This window comes from Cervus canadensis, chromosome 26 (assembly GCF_019320065.1).
Source record: "Cervus canadensis isolate Bull #8, Minnesota chromosome 26, ASM1932006v1, whole genome shotgun sequence".
NCBI lineage: Eukaryota > Metazoa > Chordata > Mammalia > Artiodactyla > Cervidae > Cervus > Cervus canadensis.
This window is the reverse complement of record NC_057411.1, coordinates 4,967,519-4,984,247: the sequence shown is the minus strand read 5'-3', so window position 1 is coordinate 4,984,247 and position 16,729 is coordinate 4,967,519. Positions and strand designations below refer to the sequence as shown.

Below are 16,729 nucleotides of genomic sequence, written 5' to 3'. Positions count from 1 at the left end.
GGCTGTAGGGGATGCGGGCTCGGGAGTTGCGGCTCCCAGACTGTAGAACACAGGCCCGAGTTGTGGGCATGGGCCTAGTTGCCTTGTGGCGTGTAGGATATTCCCGGGTCATGAGCCACCAGGGAAGCCCTCAGCCATCCTTTTGACAGGAGGTTTTCCTTGTGATAAGACTTTGGTGGGACAATTAAGAACTTGACTTAACAATAATTACATGCTGGGGTGTAGGGTCAAGCTACTACTTAAATATTTTGACATGCCATAACCTTAAATAACCTCCCTGAATTAAAATTCAGGTTGTCCTTTTAGCTTTTATTGAAAGAAACCATTTAAAAATACTTATATGGAACCTGTGACCAATGGCCAAGTGAGGAGACTGGCAAATCTTCTCCCCAAAAAGCAACTATAAAGCTCGACAAAATTGACAAAAATAGCCATTTCCACACTTGGAAATCAACTATAGACATACAACTATCTGCAAAGTGGTTATGTTTTTAAAAACTGTTGAGTTTTGCAGTAGAAATGGGAGTCTGTGGCCTGAAGTTTCAGTGGTGAGGAGGGCAAGCACATTGCTGGCTGACACCGAGGCTTCATGCATGCACATAAGAGATACAAAAAGGCCTGTGGAAAATACAGGCTGGATTAAACTTAAAAATGACTTAGTTTTGAATAAAGAAGGCACAGTGCCAAGGAATTGATGCTTTTGCACTGTGATGCTGGAGAAGACTCCTGAGAGTCTGTTGGACAGCAAGGAGATCAAATCAGTCAATCCTAATGGAAATCAACTTTGAATACTCATTGAAAGGACCGATGCTGAATCTGGAAGTTCCAATACTTTGGCCACCTGATGTGAAGAGCCAACTCGTTGGAAAAGACCCTGATGCTGGTACAGATTGAGGGCAAGTGGAGAAGGGGGCGACAGAGGATGAGATGGTTGGATGGCGTAACTGACTCAATGGACTTGAACTTGGGAAAACTCCTGGAGATGGTGAGGGACGGGGAAGCCTGGCTTTCCGCAGTTCACAAAGAGTTGGACACAACTTGGTCGGACACAACTTTGTGACTGAGTAACAACATCAGTCCATTCCCAGGTTCATCTGTATAGACAATCTGTCTAATCATTGGTTGACTTCTGAGCTATATAGACACAAGGTGACCCTAAGGAAGTAAGACTTGAAAATAGAATATGTATTTTATTATTTATTTTTTGGCTGTACTGCACAGTTTGTGGAATCTTAGTTTCCCCCACAGGGATTGAATCTGGGCCTCAGCAATGAAACCACAGGACCTCCAGGGAATTCCTGAATATGTATTTTAAAAGTCAACTAAGCCGCAACACTAGTGGCCACATATCACAAGGGAGACAGAATTCACATTTAGCCTGGCAAGTTACAAACAAATAAGCAAACAAAAAATCCACAACAAAGCATTTCATAACAATAAAAAATGGTCAGTACATCAAGAAGTACATTGTTATATAAACAAGATGGTATTTGCCTAAAATTAGAGGTTCCAACTACATGAAGCAAAAATGGACAGAACTAAAAGGAAAAACAAATTGACTCAATGGTTTGAAATTTGAATACCCTATTTTCGGTAATTAAATGAAAAACTAGACAGAAATCAGTGCACATATTTTAAAGAAGACTTGAACGTTCTCAACCAAATTCCATATGCAGAGCACTATCCACCAAATTCAGAGTACACATTCTTTTCAAGTAAATTTAACATTTCCTAGGATAGAGTGTATGCTAGGTCATGAAACAAGTCTCAGGAAATGTAAAATGTGTTGATGGAAAATTAGTCAATCTAAGAAAGGAATAGAGAATTTTATTTGAGCCAACGTGAGGATTGTAGGCCAGGAGACAGTTTTTCAGAAAGATCTGAGGACTATTCTGCCTGTTAGAAGTCAAAGCACAGTTACATACATTTTTGAGACGGAAAGTTATACATTGAAGTGACATGTTGGTAGTTTACATAGTCCAGATCTGCATGTGTAGGACAAGTCAGCGGGTCATATCTGTTGTTTATATCCTGCCCAGTCTCCCGTATTTTGTCATAGCACCCTGAGTAGACTGAGACGAAAAAGAATGAACTATTGATACATGTATCATGAATCACAAGGCATTTTCACTCAATGTAGAATGAAAGGAGCCAGCTTATAATAATACTTGTTGTATGATTCCATTTTATAAAATTCTAAAAAATGACAGCTGACCATAAGTGACAAAAAATAGATCAGCAGCTGACTGGAGGAGGGGTCTAGTTGGAGGGTAGAATTATAATGGTACATAGGTAATTTTAGGGCTGAAGGATATTTTCGTTATCTGGATTGTGGTGACGGTTTCACCAACAATATATCTCAAAATTTGTACACGTTAAACATGTATAATTTATATGTCAGTATTATCTTAATAAAGTTCTTTTTTAAGGTCTTTACTCACTGTGCTGCTTAAGCACATTTTAAAAACACTTTATATACTTTTTCTACATAGAAATAATGAAAGAGGAAATGTAAATTGTTTTATAGATTTTGTTGTTTTTATCTTTAAACCTTTTTGTCTATAAATTGCATAATGAAACAATACTGTGCTTAAGTTTTTTACTAAAGCAAAATTTATATCCACATTAAAAAGGTAATGTGCTTCAGTAGTTTTCCAAATACGATTTGCCATTTAGTAAACATAGCCTTAATTTCCATGTGAACTCCTAATGTTAAACTTTGAACTAATTACTACAATTCTTTTTTTAAAGAAGTGAAGGGGAAAAAATAGTTTATTTTTGATGTATTTACAGGCAACGCCAACATTGCTTAGAAGATTTGGATCTCATCTCATCAAGTCAACTGTTTTATCCACCAGTACTTCTCTTCGCATATTGGCCCTTGGTGGTGAAGCATTTCCATCATTAACTGTTCTCAAAAGCTGGAGAGGAGTAGGCAATAAAACACAAATATTTAATATTTATGGCATCACAGAGGTATCAAGTTGGGCGACTTTCTACAGGATTCCAGAGAAGATTCTTAACTCTACTTTGAAGTATGAGTTTCAGTTACTACAAAGAGTAGAGAGAGGGTATTTTTCCAGTATCTTAACACAAATAGTGTTCTTGATAGGCACTGGGGTCATTATTTTAGCACCACTGTTTTATCTAGAATTCTATGCTGGGAATTCAGAAAACTGATACTACAGATTCTGCTAAAGCTTTTTATAACTAAACAGATAACTTTTACACCTAACCTTTTCCACTTGGCAGTCTTTGAATTATAACAGAAACTTTTTTTTCTTCATTTGGTACAGTGTGATTTAAATACATTGGTGAATATTCTATTCAAGTGAAAATTTTAAAATTTGGTTTGGGTTGTTGTGTTTTCATAGATGTGAATTGCCTGTACAACTGGGATTTCCACTGCTTGGAACAGTAGTTGAAGTCAGAGATACTAATGGTGTCACAATTCAAGAAGGCAATGGCCAAGTATTTTTAGGTGGTTTTACATTTGTTGATTGGGAATGATTTTTTTTTTCCAAGAAAAAAAGTCTGTGTTAATTTTATTCTTTCCTCAGTTTTTCTTAAGTCTAGTATTCTTTTCAGTGATGGTAATTTTTAATCTCATCCTCACAGTCAATGAAACATTTAATCAGTTACATGATTATTTTAGATAACTGTGCCTAATACTCTAAGGGAAGATAGAAAAGCAATTTAGGAACTGTAACTTGCTTTGTATTTCTTTTATAGCCTGAATTTTAATTAGAATATTTAAAATTTTAAAATTATTTTTAAAATGTTCTTAATCACATATATATTTTTAGAAATAATTTGATCACTTTGCTTATTCTACTAAGGTTGTTATTGTATGTAATTTTATCTGATAACATTTAAAAGTGAGTCCGCAATTTTATATATATATATTAAAACTTTTAAACTTAGTAAGTGAGCTTTTGAAAATGTTCTGATTTCATGGTTTTAATTTTCCCTAAATATTTTTATTACATTGGTGTTTATATCTTGTGAAGGTGGCAGAAATAGAGTATGTTTTCTCGATGGCGAAATGACGGTCCCACTTGGCACAATGAGAGCCACAGGAGACTTTGTGACTATAAAAGATGGAGAGATATTTTTCTTGGGACGAAAGGACAGTCAGATCAAACGTCATGGCAAACGTCTTAACCTAGAACTTGTACAACAGGTAGAAATGTTTAAATATTAAATATCTATTAACATACACAGGTATTAGAGGCAGCCATAACTAATTTGCTTTGCCAGGGTTCTCTATCAGTATTATTTAGACCTCAGACTTTTGTATTAATGATGAATTACAGTAGAAGACATGGATAATTCATTGTATACTTTACTGTCACGTTGAAGAGAGTTTTGTTTTTAAATAAGTGACAAAATGGATTTTTATAACTGAAAGTAAATTTATTTTGCTCTGGGAGCTATTGTTTTTGGAAAACATTAAGAACCCTGTGTGCTGGTGATAGTGATAATAGGAAACAATTTTTAAAAAATCTCTAGGGAATTCCAGAATTTAATTTGACTGTTGATTTCAGAGCATTTAGGAAGTTTATTTTTAAATGTCCTCATTGGCAGATTTGGATAATCTCTCTCATAGGTTGCTGAAGGTCTTCAACAAGTGGAGTCTTGTGCAGTTACATGGTATAACCAGGAAAAATTGATTTTGTTCATGGTGACTAAAAATGATTTAGTAAAGGATTACATCTTTGAAGAACTGCAGAAACATCTTCCAAGTCATGCAGTCCCAGATGAGCTTGTGTTAATTAATTCTCTGCCATTTACATCTCATGGTAAAATAATTTGAAGCTGCTTTGTTTCAATGCCAAATGATTGTAATTGTGTTCATAACTAGTTTAAAGACCACTTAAATCCTTATTGTTATAAGTAATACTAATATATATTATGGTAGACCCTCTATTAAATACTTTGTAAAAGTAATTCATTTTATCTCAGAAAATCCTGTGAGTAGGTGGTATTATTCCCATTTTCTGATGTGAAAAATAAGGCTTAAGAGGTTAAGTAATTTTCCCCAGATGACATTGCTAGTTAGAGTTGAAATTCTATTGAGAACTGTTTGACTTCAAAACATGTATTCTAAATCACCAAATTCTATTACTTTCCCAATTCTATCTTTAATATTTATTTCAAGATGTGGTAATTGCTTAGTAAATAGTACTATTTCTTTAACTCTTTAAATGAGATGAACATTAGCCCCTCCTTTCTTCTTATCTGATACTACATTCTGGGTAGCATGAGGCTGCTTTCTTTATTATTGATTATCTATGACAAACTATTCTATAGGATTTCTAACCTTAACAATGAAAAATGTGTCTGTTGTGACTAATGAAGATATGAAGGGTTCAAGCTGAAATTTAAAAGTTTTTTTTTTCTTTTATATTAAGGCAAAGTTGATGTTTCTGAGTTAAATAAAATATATTTAAACTACATAAACTTGAAGTCTGAGTGTAAGCTCAATGGAAAAGAGGAACTTTGGGAAAAATTACACCATTTGTGGAAGGTACAACTTTTAAGATACAAATTTGTTGTTATAAAGAAGTCATTGTATATCTTCGGGGAATGTAGCATCCTAATAAGTCTGATAAAATCTTCTAAGAATGTTAACTGCTGTCCAGATGTTAAGTAGCATAGCTTTGTTTATTCACTTTGTATTAAAATAAAAGTTAGGTTCTGTAATGCAAGATTAGATTAAGCTCCCTGTATAGAGATTTATCGGAAGTTAGGTAGTAGTCATAAAAGGCACAAGTAGACAAAACTTCTCTTGACGTAAGTTTTCCCTGAGAAGGTAGTTGAGTACAGTTATACTTGTCCAAGTAGAGAAAATAGCCCAGTCTTGCTGTGCCACAGCCTGTGGTATAAAGGCTTTAACATCATTATTCCATGAGTTTCAATGATGTGTATGTTTCTGCTTAAGGGAATTTATATTATTTATACACACACACACACACACACACACACACACACACATATATAAACAATCAAACACTTTTTTTGAAATATATATATTTACCTTGATTTATAGGTCAGTATAATTTTTCTTAAAATATGGAGTTTTCTAAAAGAAAGATGTATTTGTATAGTCTTATCTAAAAAATAGAGGATATCTAAATAAAAATATTACCCACTTCATTTTTAGATTCGTGGAAAATAATTCTGATATATATATGTGAAGTTAATGAAAATAACTATCCCTATATTATAGAAATATCAGATATTATTATGGGTTTTATATATATATTGTGGGTTTTATAATTAGTAAATCAGATGTTTTCAGTTTTCTAAAAGAAAGATGTATTTGTATAGTCTTATCTGAAAAATAGAGGATATCTAAATAAAAATATTACCCACTTCATTTTTAGATTCATGGAAAATAATTCTGATATATATATGTGAAGTTAATGAAAATAACTATCCCTATATTATAGAAATATCAGATATTATTATGGGTTTTATATATATATTGTGGGTTTTATAATTAGTAAATCAGATGTTTTCAGTTTTCTAAAAGAAAGATGTATTTGTATAGTCTTATCTGAAAAATAGAGGATATCTAAATAAAAATATTACCCACTTCATTTTTAGATTCATGGAAAATAATTCTGATATACATATATGTGAAGTTAATGAAAATAACTATCCCTATATTATAGAAATATCAGATATTATTATGGGTTTTATATATATATTGTGGGTTTTATAATTAGTAAATCAGATGTTTTTATAATTTGATTTCCTATTGTATGGGTAGAAAAACTGCTCTAAAGGGAAGTATAATTTGCAGTCCTAGGGTAGGCTTGTCACACTGTTGGTAGGATGATGAGGGGCTCCTTTACTATATAGAAAATCATGTTAAAATTTATTTTGTGTGTTTTTTGTTCATCTCAATAATGTAAGTACTGTCACTTATATTACTGTAAGTGCTGGTTTTAGGCCTTGAACATCAATGTATTTCTCCCTTCTCCAATCTGTAGTCTGTTCTGAGTCTCTCAGAAGATGCTTTGAAGATTCCTGATGAGTCACTCTTCTTAAATAGTGGTGGAGATTCCTTGAAATCCATACGGCTCCTCAGTGAGATTGAAAACCTTGTTGGCACATCAGTACCTGGGCTTCTGGAAATTATTCTCAGCAGTTCTATTTTAGAGATTTACAATCACATCCTTCAAACAGTGTTTCCAGATAAAGATCTGACACTTAGCAAGAATCATGCCATGAAAAGAAAATTCAGTGATGTTACTCAAGAGGAAACCAGTGGAAAATCTTTACATCAGGAATCTGTCGTGCCTTTACATTGTGACAATGAGATCAATGCTTTTATTGCACTGAGCAGAGGGAGTCAGATTTTGTCTTTGAAGACTGATAGGTATTTAACTAAGTTGGGACATTGCCCTTCAGCGTATCCTTCTGATTTAATTTCACAGACTGACATTCAAAATAGAGAAAGCCTAAATACTCCACCTCTTATTGGGAAGTCAGAAGATCCATCCTGTGTTGTAGAAGTTTCTGAAGAGGAGACACCTGTGATTAGGGCTGAGAAAATGGAGTTTCGTGTGAGGTGGAGGTCAGACACAGGCAAATGTGTGGATGCCTCCCCTCTGGTTGTAATACCAGCTATTGATAAGTCATCTGCAACTGTGTACATTGGCTCCCATTCTCGTATAATGATGGCAGTTGACCTTTACTCTGGAAAATTGAAATGGGAACAGATTTTAGGAGACCGCATTGAATCCTCAGCATGTGTATCTAAGTGTGGAAACTTTATTGTAGTGGGTAAGTTTCTGCATTTGAGGTTTATAGAGTTAAATGGAATTACCATAAGAAAATACCAGTAGGGCCAAGTTAAATTTAAAAAACCTGTGTATAGTGGGTTTGGTTTCTGTCAAAGAATTATAATTACATGCTGATTCACAGTGTGGGCCTTGGGTCAGAGTTTCTGGGTTTGAACCTAGCTCTAAGGCTATTACCTGCTCTGTGACCTTCAACAAGTTGTGGAACTCCCTAGAACTTCAGTTTTCTCATGAGTGTATGGTCATAATAAATAAAACATGGTGCTGCGTCACAGATTATTCCCAAACTCAGTGGTTTAGAGCAATAAACACTCATTATTTCATAGTTTGTGTGGATCAGGAATTTAGAGGAGCGCAGCTGAAGTTCTGGCGCAGGCTTTCTCCTGTGGCTGCAACCATGTGAAGGCTTTGTGAGCTGGTGAAATCCGCTTCCAAGATGGCTTACTCACAGTGCAGCTAACGCAAGACCAGTTCTTTGCTGAGTTTTGGCAGGAAGCTTCAGTTTCTTGCCGCATGGGCTTTTCTCTGAGTGACCCAAGAGAGTGAGTGAGGAAAAATGCAGTACTTTTAGTGTCTTAAAGTTGTAAATGATCATTCATGCTTTATTCTGTTATTAGAAGCACATTGTTAAGTCTGGCCCCCACTCAAAGGGAGGGGAATTGGCTCCACCTCTTGAAAGGAAGAGTATCAAAGAACTTGTAGATATATTTTAAAACTACCACAATGATCGTAGAGCTTCTGAGAGGATTAAATGTGATAATTGCTTGTGAATCCTTTAGTACATGCCTGGTGGCTCAGACAGTAAAGAATCTGCCTGTAATGCACGGGACCTGGGTTCAGTCCCTGGGTTGGAAAGATCTCCTGGAAAAGGGAATGCTGACCCACTCCAGTATTGCCTGGAAAATTCCATGGACAGAGGAGCCTGGCGGGCTATAGTCCATGGGACTGCAAAAAAATTGAGCGACTAACACTTTCAGGGCCGGACTGAGTGCTCATTGAGTGTTAGCTATGAACTGCTACTCCATTTCCTTAAGGTGCAAGTGACTTTACTTTACAGAGATATGGGGGTTCAAGTATAATGTCTCCTTGACTATCACTCTCTTTTTACCCCTCCCCCAAACTACATTAAGTTTTACTTTAGTGCTCATGGACTCTGTTTACCAAAGCTTTTCAGTCTAAATACTTAGGAATATATCTCCCTACTTAAGTTATCCTGGCTAGGATCTACTTGAATCTAAATTTGATCCTTTCCTATTGAAAACCTATATTTTGTGAATTTCGCTACAGGAAACTTTCAGTTATACATATGAATTTGAGTAATCCCTCGTCCATGAAAGGTCATTGAGGTTATTGTTTGCATCCCAAGTGTCTACCCAAAGCTTGTGGCGCATGGTGGTCACTTAGTCCTTTTTTTTTTTTTTTTTACAAATTTTCCAGATTCATTGAGATGTAATTGACATATGACGTTTTATTAGTTTAAGGTATACAATATAATGATTTGATGTGTGTGTATATTGCAAAACAATTACCACAATAAGTCTAGTTAGCCTACATCACCTGATATAGTTACCGTTTTCTTTTCCTGGGATGGGAACTTTTAAGATTCACTCTCAGCAGTTTTCAAATATACAATTTAGTGTTGGTAACTATCACTTAGTACTTTTTTTTTTTTTTTTTACTAATGTATGGTTTATATTCAGTAGTATACAGTTCTGTATTTTGACAGATGCACACTATCATGTAACCACTACCACAATTAAGAGTCCATTGTTCCAAAAAATTTCTGTTTCACCTTATAGTCATTCCTCCTATCCCTGCCACCAACCACTGATCTGCTTTTTGTCCCTGCTTGCAGGATCTTAGTTCTCTGACCAGGGATCAAAACCATGCCCCCTGCAGTGGAAGCCCAAAGTCTTAACCACTAGACCATAAGGGAAGTCCCTTAACAGTGTCTTTTGAGGAGAAGTTCTTAATTTCAATGAAGTCTACTTTATAATTTCTTTTATGGATCCTGCTTTTGATGTCATATTCAGGAGATCTTTGCCTAACCCAAGGTCACAAAACATTTTCTTCTGGAGCCGAACTGAAAGAACTTTCTCATTACCCAGCTGTTCCTGGTGTAGTCCACTATATAAGACATTTCTCTTCATCTTCACTAAGTAGGCTGTCCTTTCCCTTCTGAGCAGTAACTGCCAGAAGAAAGCATAGCAGATACTCTGGAAATTGGGCCTCAAGTGGGCAGCAGTGGTTATAATCATAGGTGGAACCACCCAGAGTGTTGGGCCAATGCTTGGATTTCACTTCCCCTGACTTACATGCCCTCCAGAAACTTGAGTGACCTTTACTTTGTAGATTTTGACCACTCCCACTTCCAATTGGAGGGGTTTTTTTGGCCACAGCAAGTCAGAGACTCCTGCTCTGTCTTCTCATCCCAGCAGCAGTTTGGAAAAATCAGTCTACTATAGTTGTCAAGACAATAGGCTCTGGAGCTTGACTTCTTGAATTCAAATCCTTGCTCTGCCACTTACTACGTGAGTAGTTTTGCCCATAACTTGCCTATAACTTAACTCTCTGTGCTTCAGTTTTGTCCTCTATATAATGTGCATATAGTCACACTTCACTGTGAGGATTACATGAGTTAATAGGAATAAAATTCTAACAGTAGTATCCTCCATAAGATAAAAAGTTAGTAAACATTTGTTGTTAAGTTCCTGAGTTGTGTTCAACTCTTTGTGACCCCCATGGACTGTAGCATGCCAGGCTCCCCTGTCCTTCACTATCACTTGGAGTTTGCTCAGATTCACATCCATGAAGTTGGTGATGCCATCTAACCATCTCATCCTCTGCTATCCTTTTCTCCTTTTGCCTTCGATCTTTCCCAGGATCAGGGTCTTTTCCAGTGAGTCGGGTCTTCACATCAGGTGGCTAGAGTATTGGAGCTTCAGCATCAGTCCTTGCAGTGAATATTCATATTGTTAATTTTAACATTTCTTTTTAAGATTTATTTATTAAAAAAAGGATTTATTTATTTATTTGGCTGCACTGAGGCTTCCTTGCTGCACGCCAGCTCTCTCTAGTTGCAGTGAGCGGGGCCTGCTCTTAATTGTGGTGTGCAGGCTTCTCTTGGGGCGCACTGGCTCTTGGGCACTTGGTCTTCTCCAGTTGCAGTTCCCAGGCTCTAGAGACACCGGCTCAGTAGTTGTGGCGCATGGGCTTAGCTGCTCTGTGGTATTGAGATGCTCCTCAACCCGGTACGGAACCTGTGTCTCCTGCATTGGCAAGGAGATTCTTAACCACTAGACCACCAGGGAAGCCCAGCGTTTCTTTTCTTTTGGCTGTGCCACGCGGCATGCAGGATCTCAGTTTCCTGAACCAGGGAGCAAACCTGCCCCCCCCTGCATTGGAAGCGCAGAATCTTAACCACTACTAGACTGCCAGGGAAGTCCCAATATTAGCATTTATTGAACACTTTTTATGTACTGGGCATTTATCCTAATTATCACGATAACCCTGGATGTAGTTGTATCCACATTCAGCAGAAAAATAATCTGAGGCCCAGCAATGCTAGATGATTTGCCCAAAGGATGGCCATGACAAGATCTGAATCCAGGTCTGCCACGGCCTCTTTCTGCTGCAGCATGCTCATGTTCATTGTTTTCTTGGCAGTGAAGCACTTCATAGTACCTTGAAAATGTAAGGTGTACTTACTGAAAAGGTTTTTTTACATAAGTGGTTACTGTCCGTTTCTGTCTTGCTGAAATGTAAATCTGAGCCAAACATAGAGCCTAAGTACACATGAAGAGCATCGAATATATGTTGTCATGGTTTAAGCCAAAGAATTATTTTCCAGTGACATATCTAAATCTCATCTTTAATATTTTGTTTGCCAACAGGCTGTTATGATGGGTTAGTTTATGTTCTGAAAAGTAATAGTGGAGAAAAATACTGGATGTTTACTACTGAGGATGCTGTCAAAAGCTCAGCAACGGTGGATCCAACCACAGGACTTCTTTACATTGGATCTCATGACCAGCATGCATATGCTTTGGATATATATGTAAGAATTCAGTTCGTCAGCTTTACACCATAAGCATAAATAGAAGAGCTTGAAATTATTAGGTGGTGTTGACTAGGGGAACAGGTATTAACTATTTTGCAAGTTTGTGATCTGGGAAGATTAAGGGGTTAATTAGCAGCCTTAATCTCTTAAGATATTTTTAACTTCCTTACCAAATTTTCACAGATTTGCTGCTCAGAGTTTTGAAATATAAAGAAGTTAGAATTTATCATCAACAATAGAAAGAAGAGAATCACAAAAATATCAATAAGATATTTTATATAAGAACCTGATTACATAAAATTTTAAAATTTAAGAATGATAAAATTAAAAAATTAAGTTGGGAAAAAATTTTGAAACAAATATGACATAGTTAAAACTCATAAGTATAAATGAAATTAAAAGCAAATATAAATCTATAAGAAAAATATAACGGTCCAGATAGAAAAATACTCAACAAAGGATATAAATGGACAGGACCCTTAAGAAGAAATGACTAGTAAATGTATGTAAGTATTTTGTATGTTTAAGAATCAAAGGAATGAAAATTTAAAACTTTAATGATAGAGAAGCAAATTAGCTTAGAGGGTAACATTAAATGCTGATGAGAATGATGGGAGGTAAGCTTTTGAGGAAGACAGTTTGACAATTTGAATAGGTAACAATTTCATATCCTTTGACTCAGTAAAATTCTAGGAATCTCTCGTTGCAAAATAATCAGAAACATGGACAAATGTAAGCACCAGACTATCTTATTTCCAAGTTGTTTATACTACCAAGAAATTAGTTACAAATAGGGCAGAGAGAGAATGTTTTATGTTCATATGGGATATGATCCATTAATGTAATATTTAACAAATTTTACAGAATAAGTGAGCTAAATTATATGCAAAGTGTATGGTATTCAGAATGATCTCAGGTATATTAAACTGTGTGTGTGTGTGTGTGTGTGCCAAAAAGATCACAAGGCAAAAATGCTAAAATGTTAGTAGTAATCTCTGGGTATTGCCTTTTGCCTTCTTTTTATACTAACTTGATTCTCCACAGTATGTATGTGTTACTTTTATACTAAAAATAAAAATTATATTAACTGGGTAGACACACACAACTTTAAAAGGGACAGGATATATTGATTTTGTGAATCACCCTCAGAAACCAATTAATTTGCTTTATTTTTTGCGCTTTTTTAAATTTTACTTTCTTATTTACAGAAAAAGAAGTGTGTTTGGAAGCTGAAATGTGGAGGAACTGTTTTTTCTTCTCCTTGTTTGAGCCTGATTCCATATCACTTGTATTTTGCTACACTGGGAGGACTTTTACTGGCTGTAAATCCTGTAAGCATACAATAATATTTACTGATTTTATTACCTGTTTTTCTTTAATGTTTTTTACTTTTGCTTGGAATTCTGAAAATTCAAAGTAGACCTCAACTAGATGTAGTCCACACAGTCCTGGATCAGAATTCACTAAAATGATTGACATGAAGTCTAGAGCCTTGAGAAAAATCTAAGTTCTGTGTTATATCTTTTATCAATTTTTTAAATTGGCAGAATGTTCTCAGTTCTATCAAGAACTTTGTGTCCATTCTAAGGAGAGAGTTTATGTGCTAGTTATTTGTTTCCTGGTTTTATTGCAGGTTTTTATCTCAGTTCTCATAAATAGCATTTATGAGATTAATTTTATAGCTGTGTATGTACACTAGCTTCATTTGTAATCAAGCTATAATATATAAGCTTCACTTACAATAGTCAGCATGCTGCTGTAGCATTTTCTGATGTTACCTCTTGGAGGTTTATGGATTTGTTTTATAAAAGTAATTGATGAGTAGAATGATTTAAATGCTATGAATCACGTTTTGCCCATACCAGGCCACTGGGGACAGAGTTTGGAAACATTCCTGTGGAAAGCCACTCTTTTCTTCTCCACGGTGTTGCCTACAGTATATTTTTATTGGCTGTGTAGATGGAAATTTACTCTGCTTTACTCACTTTGGAGAACAGGTAAAAAAATGTCTAGTTCTGTTTTACTTATCTTTCTCAAAGGCATAGTAGTCGGTGACAACTAAAGTAAAATTTTATACAACATTTTTTGACCCATCGTGTTGAAAGCTAGTTCTGTTTTAATTGTTAGCCTGTGGATTTTTAAAATTTTGAATGATGCTGTAATAGATTTAAAAGATTCTATCCAAACATTGTTTTAATTTTGCCATCCTTCTTGTCCAGTGTTAAAAATGTTAACCAGTTTTTAGCCAACTTAATTATAACCTCTGTTCAGGTTGTGAAAATTGAAATAAACCCCTGCTTTTTCTATGAAAACCAAAATCTGTCACAGACTTTGTATGGAGTTTCCGTCGTCAGCCTCGTGATCAGCAGGGTAGGCTCCTGATCTTTCGTTAGGATACTAATCTCTCCTTCTTCACCCACAAGTGACTGCGGCACAACTTCTGTGCTTTTGATTTGAGGGGTTACTCTGTGGACTTGAGTGTACCAGCTCCAGCATAAGCTAGCCCGTTGATGGCTGTGATTGCTCCGGGTGCCTTTCATTCTGTTTCCGCCCCTCATACCCTGGCAGTTTCTTTTGTTCTGTGTGACAGTTATTTTGTGATGAAACCTTTTTTTTTAAGTCTTTTCTCTAACTTTTAAAGTTGTTTTAAGTTTTTGGTTGTGTTGGGTCTTCCTTTCTGTGTTCAGGCTTTCCCTCGTGGTGGTGAGCGGGACTGCTCTTCGCTGCAGTGCTGGCGTCTTCTCCAGGAGCACAGACTCTAGGGCACTCAGGCTTCCGTAGTTGCAGCCCAGGGGCTCAATAGTTGTGATTTGAGGGCTTTACAGAACGGCCTCAGTAGTTGTGGCGCATGGACTTTAGTTGCGTGCAACATGTGGACTCTTCCCAGATTGGAGATCCGAGTCCATGTTGCCTGCATTGACAGGCAGAATCTCATCCACTGTACCACCAGCGAAGTCCTGTGATGAAATCTTTTATTAAGTCCACTTAATATTTTTTATTTAGAAAGTAATTTGAATATATTCTCACCTTTAGATTTCTAAATAGTTAGAAGAGGCAAAGGTTCTTACTCATTTTTTTTTTTCCTTCTCTGAATGAGCCAAAGAAAGATTAAAGTAATTTTGTCCAAGTCAGGAAGAAAATTGAGGTTACACACCATGTATCATGAATATACCCATTCTTTTTATTTTGCTGCTACTATGGATTTGTGAACATTACCTTAGACTTATGCCTCTTTTTCCTGTGTGTTTTAAAATATTGGCTGACAGGGTAATCTATAGTAGCTTTGAAATAAGCAAATAGTATATATCTACAAGGTAGACACACAACTCATAGTTCTTTGTTTAAAGCTTTAGTTCAACTTACTGCGCATAAACTTTTCCTCTCAGCTTACTTACCTCCTTCTTCCTACATCGGGAGACTAGAGTAAGATACAGGTTTTAATAAGATACACTGGAAACTCAGTGCAGTTTTATCTTAGAAATCATTGTCTGAACATATTAATAATGACTTTTGGATGAGGTTTGAAATGAATTTATATTATTATATAGTGGTGATTTATGTAATAAGGGCACTGGTGTTTTTTATGTTAGATTTTATCACTGGGACAGAGGTCTAATCTGAGGGTGCTACTTTTCAGAGAAAGCTATTATTTTCTCTATGTATATTTACCATTCAGTAGCCTACATCTCTCACATTTTATTAAGAATTTCATAAAGCTTTAATCTACAGAATTGTTGAAATGAGATGAATAAATTATTTTTGCCTTTATCACCCTTCAGGTTTGGCAATTCTCTACCAATGAACCAATCTTTTCATCCCCATGTACCTCAGCATCAGAGCAAGAAATATTTTTTGGTTCTCATGACTGCTTTATCTACTGTTGTAGTATGAAAGGTCACCTCCAGTGGAAATTTGAAACTACTTCAAGAGTGTATTCAACGCCTTTTGTTTTCCGTAACCACAACCATGCCAGTGAAATGTCACTGGCAGCAGCATCTACTGATGGGAAACTGTGGATCTTGGAATCTAAGAGTGGACAGTTGCAAAGTGTTTATGAACTTCCTGGAGAAGTTTTCTCTTCTCCTGTGGTCTGGGAATCAATGCTTATTATTGGATGTAGAAATAATTATGTTTATTGTCTGGATTTATCAGGTGACAAAGGTAATGAAGTGCAGTCCTTAGAATATACCTGAGATATTTGAAAATATTTTATGTTACTGAGCTTGTGGATAGTCTTATATTAAAGATTATATTTTGTTTAAGAAGCTTGTCTATTACACTTTATTGGAAAACAACCATGCTTTACTTCCTATAGGAGCAACAGATGCTTTTACAAGGAATTATAGAAGAAAATACATCCTAATGCCTGTTAGAATTATTAATTAAAGGAATATTGATGTTCTTCTAATTTCTATAGATGTCCTACTTTGGTTTTTATATGAAAGACCTCTGGGAAAAAAGATCAAAATATACTTGGTGAGTTAAAAACTTAGTCTGTGATGTAATTAACATTAACACTATTCACTCCTTTATACTGAGAATCATAACGAAATGTTGTCAAAGATAGGCTCTATTTATCAAATTAGTTTCCTTAATTTAGTATTTTTAAAGGAACAAAGTACCAATGTAGAATAATATATATATATATAGATCTACTCTGTATTGTCTCAAGTTGATATACCTTCTTTTCTCAATTTTTAATATATGAACATTGACTAATATTTTTTACACCTATATTTTTCAATTTATTAGATTTTACTACTGTAGCAGCTGTTTCTGTTGTCAGTAGTTTGAAGGTAGGGAGCGCAGCAAAAACCAGGAAAGAAGAAAACCTCTTCTGCTTTTAAGTGTCGTG

General features: G+C 35.6%; 1 protein-coding gene across 6 annotated transcripts in view; it reads left to right on the top strand.

The window, feature by feature from the left end:
* The window catches only part of AASDH (aminoadipate-semialdehyde dehydrogenase), a 28,955-nt gene extending 12,816 nt beyond the window's left edge, over positions 1–16,139 (top strand). For 4 of the 6 annotated variants that reach the window (XM_043447899.1, XM_043447898.1, XM_043447897.1 and 1 more), the window contains exons 6-15: positions 2,794–3,071; positions 3,375–3,481; positions 4,011–4,183; positions 4,610–4,802; positions 5,415–5,530; positions 7,002–7,797; positions 11,708–11,871; positions 13,083–13,205; positions 13,740–13,871; positions 15,654–16,139. In XM_043447899.1, coding sequence (XP_043303834.1) covers positions 2,794–3,071; positions 3,375–3,481; positions 4,011–4,183; positions 4,610–4,802; positions 5,415–5,530; positions 7,002–7,797; positions 11,708–11,871; positions 13,083–13,205; positions 13,740–13,871; positions 15,654–16,067 — 2,496 coding nt within the window. In that variant the 3' untranslated portion in view covers positions 16,068–16,139. The remainder of the gene's footprint in view (positions 1–2,793; positions 3,072–3,374; positions 3,482–4,010; positions 4,184–4,609; positions 4,803–5,414; positions 5,531–7,001; positions 7,798–11,707; positions 11,872–13,082; positions 13,206–13,739; positions 13,872–15,653) is intronic. The other 2 variants (XM_043447901.1, XM_043447902.1) reach the window with 2 other exon arrangements.
* Positions 16,140–16,729: the final 590 nt, after the last annotated feature.